Raw genomic sequence first — 12,215 nt, forward strand, 5'->3', positions numbered from 1 at the left:
ATCATTTCATAATATATACATATATAAAAAATCACATTGTACTCCTTAAATACATACAACTTTTATTTCTCAATTATACCTCAATAAAGCTGGATAAAAAAAGAATTTAGGAGTGGAATGATATCTGTCACCTACTTTCAAGTGGTTTGGCAAAAGGGTAGTATATGCGTGTGCAGAGAGATACGGAGGAGGTGTGGCTAGATGTTAACAGTTGATGACTCTAGGTAATGAAGTAATCAGTTACTCACTGTAACGCACTCTCAGCTTTGAGACTTTCAGCTCTTCAGCTCTGAGTTAAAAAATACTTTTAGGGTATACAGAAGCAGTATGTGAATATACCCATAGATGAAATCATTCTATTTTCTCTATAAAGAAGTTCATTAAGCAAAAGAAAACATCAGCTCACTCCCTGATTAAATTAGTAAATTCCAACGAAGTGAAATTTGATATTAATATTCTTAATAATTTTTTTAAATTATGAAACCATGTACTTAGCCATCCCTTCAGTCTCTAATGTTGTAACACAAGACAGTATCTGACTGCAAGATGTCTTGAGATACAATTATGTGTTTCATGTATTTTAGTGCTAAGATTGCTTTATAATTATCTGTGTACCTATATTTCCCTCTCATTAAACTATAAGTTCCTAAAGGACAGGGAATGTGTCATATTTATTACTATATCAAACACAATATCTGACATATTAACTGTTAAATATTAGCTGAATAAATGAAAAAGAAAAATTGGGTAAAACTAACTTTTTCAAATGAAGTGATTATTTCCAATTGTCCTCAAACACTTACTCTGGAAATTCACTTAAGTGCAGTGATTTAAGTACAGAAATGTTCATCCCACTACTATTTGTAATATTAACATTTTAGAAATAAATGTATAACCTTAGGAAGAGTAAAACAAATTATAATATATCCATATAATGGACTTTAACACAGCCATTAATAATGGTATCAAAACATCTAACAGCATAGGGAAATGTAAAAGAAAGAACACTGCAAATTAGATGTATGATCTTAATTATGTTTAAAAATGTAATAAAATGCATTAAAAAGGAACTAGAAGAAATTAATATTTCCTTATAAAATTGAATTATGATCTATTTTTTCTCTTTCTTCATATACTTCCTATAACTTCAAAATTTTCTGCAAGTAGCAAGCATTACTCTTATAACTAAAAAACTTTAAGAAAAAGAAAAATTTATTTAACCATCCTTTCCAAAACTACCTTCTTTCCTATGACATTACAGAAAGAAATTAATTCAATGTCCAACTGTAATGTTTTATCTCATGAAGAATCTTTAATAACCCTGTTAATTATGAATCTTTTCATAGAGAAAGTACTTAATAACTAAAAAATTAAAACATGAATGTGAGAAAAAATTCACTATCAAATGCCAGAACAATAAAATGATAGCACATAGTACCCAAGCTATAGATTCAGATACTATATAAACTCCAGAATTATAACTTTCAAATATCTTGGTTTAAATGAGGGCTCTAAAACCTGTTAGAAGCTTTCTTAGGGAAGCACAAAATTCTATTTCTCAAGGAGTTATTTTTTTACCTCCCTAGAAACAAAAAGCTACATACATTATACCTCTACCTCTCTACATCTTGCTCCCCATTCTTCCATGAATTGTTGCCTACCATTTCTGAGGTTTAAGTCCAAACCATTCTTGCTTCCAATATTTTTTCATTAGGAAGCAGCAGCTAGTCACGTGGTACCTTCCTGTTCTCACAATATTTTTCATAACCAACTAAATATTTTACGTACCTTCTTCCATTAACCCTCGGATCTGCTCATCTTTCTCTTTCAAAAGGTCTGCCGTTTCACTACTATTTAATCTAGTAGCAAGTTCTTCTTTTATACTTTTGATTTCCTAATTAAAAAAGAAAGAATATGAGTAACATAAAGCATTACTCTCATTCTGGGCATATTTTTCAATTTTTTTCCATATCCAAATACTCACATTCTCAATAAGAATCCATAAGTTTTGTACTGTTAACCTGAGTTTATATTACCTTGGTTAATTAAGAGTAAGTGAACAACTTTGAAAATGACATAAACCTGAATTCAGACATAAACAGGTTTTAATATGGAAATGGAAATGAGAAGAAGTTAACTTACAATACTCTTTTTGAGTATCTCTACACATATTTTCTACAGGTTAAGCATTATTTTTGAAACATTCAATTAGTATATCTCCATTTTTCACTGTATTCCTCTTCCTCATCTGAAACTCACTGCACTTACAAACATGTTGTGAACTGAGAGAAAAAACATAATTTCATAAGGTTCGATCTACTTTAATAAAGCAGAGATTCAGCAGAAACATGTTAAGATATTTTATCTTTTAAAACTACAATGGAGAAGTATGGTGATATGAAAAGTGTCCTATGATTTTAAACTTGGTTTTTATGATGCTCTGAAACTAAAAATAGCTAAAATAAACTAACATTTATTAGGTATTTAAACCATGCTTTGTATCCGTTATCATTTAATCCTTACAACAATCCTGGGAGGGAGGCACTTGTACTATTCAACTACACAAATAAGAAAATTAAGACTAAGAAACCTTGAGTAAACTCTGAAGGTCAGAGAGCTATAAAGTCGTAGAGTTATAACTTAAACCCAGGTCTGTGAATCTTTAAAGCCCATGCTCTGAACTATCCACAACATTGCTGTCCATTTCCAACTGTCAAAATTTCATCCATCAAGGTCCAGTTAAGAATGTCATGTCTTCCATGAAATCTTCCTCAGTTCCTCTGATCAGAATTCATCCTCCATGATACCATTTCAAAGTGCTTATTCAACTGCCTACTATTATACATTTGTTGACATTATTTGCCTCCCAACAGTAGAAAAGCAAACTCTTCACTTAAGGTAATTAAATTCACCTTTGAATTTCCTATGGATCCTAAGCAGGGGTTCACACATGGCGGTACACATAAAATGTGTTAAAACGTAGGACCCAAGTTTTTTCCAGCTGTAATTAATGGTTTAGATCTATTTTAGATCTATAATTCAAAGTGCACTACAGAAGACAAACATTACTTAAAATCTACTTTTTGTACTGTATTCAGATGGAATAGAGCAAGAACACGAAGAGTTAAGTTGGTTAGATAGTCTCAGGTTATTATCAGTGTCTAAAATGATACTAATTAAAGTTGCTAATTAAAGCAACCAAGCAGATAGAAGTATATCATATTTCTTTTCTGTAAGAATATATAGAGAAAAATTATAAATATTAACATTGACCTTCATCAAGAAGGGGGAAAACAACCTCAGAAGGGGAAATACTGAGAAATGCTATAATACTTGGGATACAAGCAATAATTACTAACCTTAATTGGTTACCAATATCTGAAACAGCCAACTGTTCCAAATTACAAGAATTAGAACAAATAGTTCTCAATCCGGAGCAATTTTGCTCCCAAGGGGACATCTGGCAATGTGTGGCAACATTTTCAATTATCACAACTGAGGGGGGATTAGGTTGGGGTTGAGGAGGGAAGGGTGATACTGGCATCTTGTAGGTAGGGGCCTGGGATGCTGGTAAATACCCTACAATGCACAGGACAGTCCCATACAATATAAAATTATCCAGCCCAAAATCGCAGTAGTGCTGAGGTTGAGAAATCCTACATTAGAATAAATCAACATTTTATTCTAATATTCAATGTCACTAATTATTAGGAATTTTTATTTTAAAATTACTTTGACTTGAAGGAGTATAGATATGTGTGTGTGTGTGTGTGTGTGTGTGTGTGTGTGTGTGTGTGTGTATATATATATATTTAAAGCAGAAGGGAAAAATAACAAATGAGAGTAATGGTAATTTTTAAAACGTATAGAGTGCCATTTAGATTTAAGTGTTATTTATTTTTATTTTGATGGACTTATCATTTATAAAAATTATTCTAAAGATCCTTGCTATATATCTTGCAAGGACTTACACATAAATTATACAAATACTGGCTTAGATTTTTTTCAAAGCATCAAAAGTCTGTAATCCTAGAGGTGTGAAAAATCTAAAATTTAAGTGTTAATATACTACATGGTATCCTTTTTAATCTTACTTCTTTTTTCCCATACCAAAATAATAATGCATTCCTCAAAAAAATATGTCTCTGTAGAGTTTATTTAATATTATTTTAAACTTCCATTACCTTTTTAGCAGCATCTCTCTCTTTGCAGGCTAGCTGAACTTTCTTTTCTGCTTCTGCAATTCTTTGAGTAAACTCATCTTTCAAGGAAGAAATGCTGCTGCTCTCTTCTTTCACTCTGATCATTTCACTAAATTTAAAATAATACTGAGACTGAAAATACTTGTTTATATATTCTAAAGTTAACAGATGAGTTCAGTTTGCAAAAAAAAAAAAAACTAACATTCTCTTCAACATACACTTTACTAAAATAGATTAATTTTAGGCCTGTTAACTTTTAAGAGAAAAATTACCTGCTTAATTTATTTTAAAACACTTCAAAGAAAACCCATTAGAAATTGAAAATGTCACCAATACATGATGTGTAAAAATTACAAAAAGGTAACTAAAACTTTTCAGTTAAATCTTAATTGTGTCACATTTTACTAATCAGCTCCTTAAAGCAAACCAGTACTCAGTATTTTTTTAAACTATAATCTCAGTTTTCTCTAAATATACCTTTTAAATCTCTAATACTAATAGATTATTAATAACAAAAGGGAAGAGGTTTTTTTGTTTTTGTTTTGCAAGACACCTCTCTTCAGTGTCAGTGGTAAAAGAGTAAGATAATTTGAGGAGAAAAGTAATCTCTAAGGGTGGAATGGTAATACCATTCAATTCTCAATAATTATAAACAAGTTAAAATATAAAACATTTTAACTTAAAAAACATTCTTAAGTAATAACCAAGTGTATGGACCACTATAAAATGTGTAAAATTACTCACATTTGTAAAGTACTTACTCTTTCAGATTATCATAAGCTTCTTCTAGAAGTGCTTTTTCTTTACTAAGAGATAATAACTGAGCTTCCCTTTTATCCAGTTTCTCATTCAGAAATTCAACTGTCTGGATAAGAAGAATACACAAAAGTCCAACATTTAACTTTAAAAGACCATTTTTACATGCAGGTGAAAAAGTAAAGGCCGCCGAATCATTGTAATTAATAAAACAGCATTATCTCATAAAAAGAATTAAAAACAAAACTGGGAACACAGCAGACATAGAACAGCAAGAACTCACACAGAGTGGGTAGGAGGGTATAAATTAGTACTACAACCACCTAGTTGGTAGTTTGGTAAAACGCTTTGGAAAACAGTTAAGCAATATCTAGTTAAAGATCTACATACCCCTTCATGTAGAAAATTCTACTTTTAGGTGTACCTCAGAGGAGAAAACATTTACAGCAATTCGTTTGCAATAGCAAAAATGTGGGAAGAGTGTACATGACCACTAAAAAAGGAAAGGAGATGAGATGCAATCAAAAAGATCAAAGAGGGGCTTCAAAGCTTCTACTAATGTTCTCTATCTTATCTGGGTACTGGATATACAAGTGTTTGTTTCTCCATATTATTCTTCAACCCAAACATGTAACATGCAACATTTTTAGCATGATACATTGCATTTAAAAAATGAAATTAACTTTAGAAAGTCGATAGGCATATAATTTTTAAATCTCCAGAATATATTAGTATAAAGCTAAGCAAAAAGGAATGGTTAGACTATCTTATTCCTTAGGTCCTGCTGAAGCAGTGATACACTTGTGCATGAGGGGAGGAATGGTGCCTTTTGTACTAAAAAATAAATAAATAAAGTCTTACCTGATTTAGGTCTAGATTAACTTAGAAATCACTTACCTTCTAACAATGGTTCAAAAATATATTATTAATAATAAATAGTGTTGGTTTCTAGGAATTCAAACTGTTATTATAGCTAGAGCATGGCATTTTGTTTGTGAATAATATTAAACCTAGGTAACAGAATCTGGCACTTTTTTTACTTTAAATAATTCAATACATGACACTTAGAGGACATTTCTTCAAGATATCCTGTATCTCAGAAGAGTCTATTAAAGATGCCAGATCCAACTCAATTTCTACACCTAAAATTCATAGGAAAAACGAAAACTGTGACTTAATGTTAAAGAATTTACACCACTTTCCTTTTTTACATATTAGGTGAAAGCAATCTGTCATTCCTAAACAACACTTTTGATCCTTGGACATTTCCCTTTCTTATTCATTTAAGATAGCTATCAGTAGGAAATATCAAAAACAAAAACAAACAAGCAATTAATAACAACAGAAAAACATCAATGATCTGAGACCAAATTTTTCATTCAAGATTTGCTACAAATGTGAACATGCAAAATATTTTTGATATAAGAAAAATCATATAATATTTAGATTTGTTTGAGCACCTTATGTGCAAAGGAGGTGAAGGTATCTGTTTACATAAGACGACAGTCCCTTGCAAACTAATAAATTAATGAGTCCAGCAAAAGAGAATATTAAGGTGATAAGGACTCAACAGTAAAGGCCTAAGATGGAAACTTTTTTATGCTTGGTTATACTGAACTATCAACTTATGCTACCATACTTGTCTTCGAGAAATTTCAAATAATTTAGCATCAATAATTCTTCAAGTTTAAGATCCTTAACACCACACTTAAATGCAAAATACCTATCTTTTTTAATCAGTACAAACCATTAGGCATCACGGAATATTAAAAATAAACCAATGAATTAATCTCTGAAAAGCATATCAAAAAATCCCCTTCCACTTCCTATAGTTACCTTGAATACATCTTCCTTCTCAGAAAGTGCTTCTGGCTCACTTTCAGGAACTTTGGGCTGCTCAGCCACCTTGTCTAGGACACTATGTCCTTCATTTACTGGTGTAGAAGAAACCAAGATATCAGGCTGTTCACAGTTAACAGGAGTTGCACTTCGTCCACTTTCTTCCATTTCTGTTTCTTCAGTGGGCATAATTAATGTTTCATTTGCTTCTTCAGGTTTTCCTTCAACAGATTCAACTGTTTTAGCCTTTGGAGTTGAAGAATTAACTATAATAGGTACTAAAGCATACCCCTTGCCTGACAATTCATCATCTGAATTGATTTCGCTCACACTACGGCTATCTAATGACTGTACACTAAACGAGTCTATTCTTTCAAAAGCATCAGATGAGCAGCAACTCTCAGTGAGTTTTTGGAAATCATCTAAACGATTATATTCAGGACAAGCAGATGCTGAGAGAAGCTGAAAGGATGTCTGCATCAAGTGCAGACTTGATTTTGAATCTGTAGTCTCTTGTCTTGAGCTTGCTGAGCTCTCACTTATTACACTTTCATGATCTAAAACTTCAATATCACTAGTGGTAGAAGTACCTGATGAGAAGGTACTAACGGGAGGAGAAGGTGTATTGCTCTGTCTGTCTTCATGTTTTTGCTCCTTAGGTTCCAAAGCCATGTCCTTTGTTTCCGCTGTGAGAGGCTGTGTAGGCATATTAGATACATTTTCCCTAGTTGTTTTCACATGAATTATACTTTCAGATACTTTCAAATGTACTGCTGACACCTTTGTATCAGATTCTTTATTAAGAGTTTCTTCATGCTTGCCCTCAGTTTTAGGAGACAGAGTACTGGCTGCCAGAGTTTCCCCCGATACAAATGGAGGAGAGTCTTCTACTTTCGACTCAGCGGCTTCAGTTGTTCTTGACTGTCCAGCGTGCAAGGACTCCTGTAAGGTGCTTTTCACTTCTTCTTCTGGTCGCTGTGATTTAGCTGGTGGTTTTGATACCACTGGACTCTTCTGAATGGTCTGGACATCGGTGGGAGAGAGAAAGGCACTGAAGAAATTTTCAGATTCATCTACCACAGTTCTCCGAACTGGTTTTGTAATTGCTTTAGGAGAGGCTACCGGTTGATTCTGAGGTTCAGTGTTGGATTTTAACCCCCAGGTTGAAGTATCCCATCCTCCACTGACAGGGGGACTTATTCCTTTGACAAAAAATATATATATATTAAAAAAGAAAAAGATATACCTATATATAAAGCATTTAAATTACAATCATTACTATAAGTCAATATAAATATGTTTTTTTAAAACCCTACAGAATACAACCCGTAATTTGGACATGTTGAAGTCCTTGCTTACTACGTAATTAATTAGTTCATCGTTTAACTTCGGGCCTTAAAAAGGAAAACTGGTGTGCATCTGCCAAGAGGACCTAGGAGCAAAGCTGAAAGACTAGATTGAAGCTGTCCTACCAGAAGCAAGTATGTTATTCCCTCCTACAACAAATTAATAAAGTAATGGTATGTGTTAATAACCAATGCTAAGTCCAAGATACATATGATGCATCTCATAATAACGGGCAGTATCTTCACTTACAGGTCATGTGTAGTCATGGCAAATAGAATCTACCTTCTATACAATTAGTTCCATATTAATTTTATTCTTGTAGTATCAATGATAAAACATAGTTATCAGCTAGACAGATGGCAACACTCAAAAACTGAACCCGAAATACTGGTGACAAATGTCCTTTTTCAAAGATCAAAGTAAACTGATGGGAACAGTAACTTCTAAAGGGCAAATTCATTTTCATCCACTTAATGACAAGCCCATTCTCCAAGTCCCACTCTCCAAACCTACTCTGAGAAAGTTTTGTTCTCTCGCTAAATTCCAAATTATGTTAGCAGTTATAGAAGGTCATATGAATTTCAAAAATGCACATTTTTTAAAAATTATTGCTTTTTGACAAAGATAGCAGTTTACACTAGGATTTTTTTTTTTAAACACTAGGGAGAAAATAACCATCTTCTGAGCAAAAAAGATAATTCTATCAGTCATACAAATAATATGTTACTGAAAAACCCGATGATAAACAAAAAATGGCATATTTGCTAAAATACTTAAAGCATTTCTTTAAAAAAATTTCTTCCATTTCTAAATTCAAAAGTGGCTGAGCAGAATCATCACAAACCCCAAACACTTAAAAGCTGGTGGGCAGAGCACAAGTACCTAAAAGCTCCTAAAAGCTAACAAGCCCAACACTAAATTCTATCCTTTAATATGACTTCGGAGATAACTAGGCAATTTTAGCTTGGGGATACAGTTTTACATCCATTTGTTCAGTATATCAGAACGGTGGAAAAAGGGGAAAACAAAATAAGACACAAAGGAACAAGCAAAATAAAATCTGCTCATTAATTATTGTCATGGCAACGAATGACAGAAGTCAAATTTGCCTGTTGGAGAAAGTTTTATATAAATCGCAGGGTTATGTGATATCCACTTAAATCACTCCATTATGAAGACTGGTCATCTCTGAGTGACGGCGACGTAAAACATAGGTGATCAGTCAACATTTATGGCATTTCACTAAAACCTAAGTCTATTCTGGATAACTTATTTAAAAAAAAAAATTATAGAGCAGGATTCGAGCCCCGGATTTCATAAAAGGAGTATCCTTACATTTACAACTTATATTCTGTCTCTTTTACAGTTAAGACATTCAAAACGTGGGGTAGCCTGAAAAAAGGAAGTGGAGCTCCTTCCACCAAGATCCTATAACATCTTGGAAAAAGTAACAGGATGGTGACATAAACACATGAGCCAAAATATCTTAAAACGATGCACCTCAAATTTAGGTCCTGACTTCTCAAAGACGTAAAATGAGGAAACCAGAAAGGAGTAGTCAGGAATAACATTCTTTCTCCCAGAGGTTCACAACCCCAAAGTCGGGCCAATCTGCACTCCACACACCAAAAAGGAGAAACTGTTGCTTAGACTTAGAGCTAAAAGCAGCTGAAGATCCCTGAAAAGTGAAGCCCAGGGACTCTTGAGAAAGAAAGACGAGACTATTGGAGGCTAGACCGCGACGCGACCCGAAGTCGCGGGCCGCGCCCCCCCAGACCCTCCCGCGGGCGGAGTGGCCCAGAGGAACGGGCCGCGCCGTCTCTGCACCACGGAGGGGAGCGCCAGAACTCGAGGAGCTGTTTCAGGAGAGACGGCCATACAGAGCCCAGGAGGCGCGCAGCACCCGCTAAGTGTTCGCGACTGTTCTTCCCGTCCCCGCGGACTGATTCCGATCATGGGCTCGGACAGCGTCCCGAGCGCGCAGCCGACCCGGGTTCGAGGGCCTGTGATGCGGTCGACGTGGAGGAAGGGCGCGGGGCCACGACCACCGAATCAGGTCCCCGTCAGCCCCCACCCGGGGCCACGGGCAAGGAAGGACCCAGGGCTGGGTTCTTCCTCGGGACTAGAGCAAAGACCAACTGAGAGGCCAGAGCAGGGTTTGGGGCCGGGCTGGGGACCAGGACTTGATCATTAAGTCCGTCGCTCAGCGAGGCGGGAGCCCCCACTCCCCCACCCTCGCCGCTTCACCTGCCGGTCTCGGAAAAGAAGCCCGCGGGAGCGCAGTGATGCCGCCGCTCGCGCCCTTACCCGGCTCTCCGTACGGAATGGTCTCGGCCCAGGCGCTCGGCTCCTCTTCCTGGATGTCCAGGACCCTGTCGATGGACTTCTGGGCCTGAGACAGGGCCTGCTTGGCGAAGCTGGAGAGCTGGGAGGCGTTGAACCAGCTCATATCCCCTCCTCAGCCGCCAGCGGCGGCGGCGGCGGCGGCGCCGGCAGCACCGAACTGTAAGACCGAGGGACAAGTCGACTGCCGCGGACCCGGCGGAGGGTCCACGGAGAGCCTCGCCCCCTTCTCCACTCGGCGGGCCCTGTCAGCGGGGAGCCATGACCCCGCAGGTCTCCCCCGAGCCGGAGACGTTACCCTCAGCGCTTTCCTCACAGATGAGACGAAAGGCTCAGACTGCGCAGGCGCTGGCTGCTTCCACGTACACAACCGGCAAGCCCCGGAGCCCAAAGTTCCGCCGGTAGACGGAAGAACCGAAGAACGTTGACGTCACTTCCTGGGGTCCAGGATTGCCCGTAGTTATGGAGGAACGCGGAACGGTTCCTATCGAAACTGATTCCAGACGTAGTGCGGCGATTGTCAGCCCTGGGAGGAATTCTGTGGCTATATCAGCAGGGGCTGATTCCTCCGGAAGGAATATGCGAGTGGTGAAATGAGTTCCTTCCTGGAAAATAGCTCTTGTATTAAGAGCTAGAGCCTTGCCAGCAATAATTGAACAGGGAAGTTTGGGTCTTGCGTTTCTCTTACTTAGCGTCTCCTCTGTTAATCAGTTCTGTGTCAACTTGGCCTTAGGAAGGAACTCTGGGTTTGGGTCTGTCTAAAACTACCGGGCATCGTATGAAAGGACCTGATCCAGCCCATCTGATGCAAGCAAGTAAAAAGCCGTCTTCCACAATAAGTAACGAGAAATCAGAACAAGGGCACAATCTCCCCTTTAAGATACAGGTCCACTGTTGGCCTCAGTCAAAACAAACCTGGGAAGCATTAAAACTATTACTCTTAATATGTACTGTGCATATTATTTAAAATACAACTTTTTTGCATGTGCTCTTCAAACAAATCAAATTGGTGGCCTTCCTAATCTAGTCAGCAGCTGTTTGGTTTGGCCCCCATAATATTAAAATTCTACCAACATTTAAAAGCCAGATTTCACAGAAAAATCCAGACATCCAGCTGATTTTGAAAAATATGTACACCAACATGCAACAGTCAGCTGCAGCAGTTGCCACTTTTGACTAATAATTTTCACTTCAATATGTCACAGATCCCACTATTCTAAATACACTCTTCATAATGTGGTTATTTACCTCACCTGTTTCCCCTACACTTAAGTATTTTACCACACTGCAAGGAACCATGCCATAAAGGAATTATTTTTAGTCAGATTTAAACTCTGCCCTTGAGAAGTTATGATCTACTGATGATTTTATCTAACTTCTGCAAAAATTTGCATATTGAAACGTTTACAATTTAATAATGTACACAGTAGTACTAAGTAACTCAGGTAATTTCAAACAGCTTAGCTAAGTAGCCTGAAGAGGAGGTCAGGTTAGGCTTGGAATCCCTCCCTGTTCCAAGACTTCTAATTGGACAGCTTGAGGTAAATGACCTAAACTTTCTAAAACTATTCAGCTCTCAGATGAAGATATTATCACCTTCTCACAAGGCTACTTTGAGAATTATTGTAGCACCTGTATATAGCACCTGTAAACTGAATCTGTAACTTTTAAGGAAAGCATATACATTTATGCCATATGATTTTATAACGAAAAATTATTTGTCAATAT

General features: G+C 36.6%; 1 protein-coding gene across 1 annotated transcript in view; it reads right to left on the reverse strand.

Annotated features, from left to right (window-relative positions):
- The window catches only part of TMF1 (TATA element modulatory factor 1), a 30,826-nt gene extending 19,116 nt beyond the window's left edge, over positions 1 to 11,710 (reverse strand). Inside the window, exons 1-5 of the mRNA XM_079933634.1 lie at positions 10,452 to 11,710; positions 6,795 to 7,999; positions 4,964 to 5,067; positions 4,185 to 4,311; positions 1,789 to 1,894 (exon numbers count right to left, since the gene is read on the reverse strand). Of these exons, the coding sequence (XP_079789760.1) occupies positions 1,789 to 1,894; positions 4,185 to 4,311; positions 4,964 to 5,067; positions 6,795 to 7,999; positions 10,452 to 10,593 (1,684 nt within the window). The 5' untranslated portion in view covers positions 10,594 to 11,710. The remainder of the gene's footprint in view (positions 1 to 1,788; positions 1,895 to 4,184; positions 4,312 to 4,963; positions 5,068 to 6,794; positions 8,000 to 10,451) is intronic.
- Between the last annotated feature and the right edge of the window lie 505 nt (positions 11,711 to 12,215).

Source organism: Stenella coeruleoalba (genome assembly GCF_951394435.1).
Source record: "Stenella coeruleoalba genome assembly, chromosome: 10".
In the NCBI taxonomy this organism is placed as follows: Eukaryota; Metazoa; Chordata; class Mammalia; order Artiodactyla; family Delphinidae; genus Stenella; species Stenella coeruleoalba.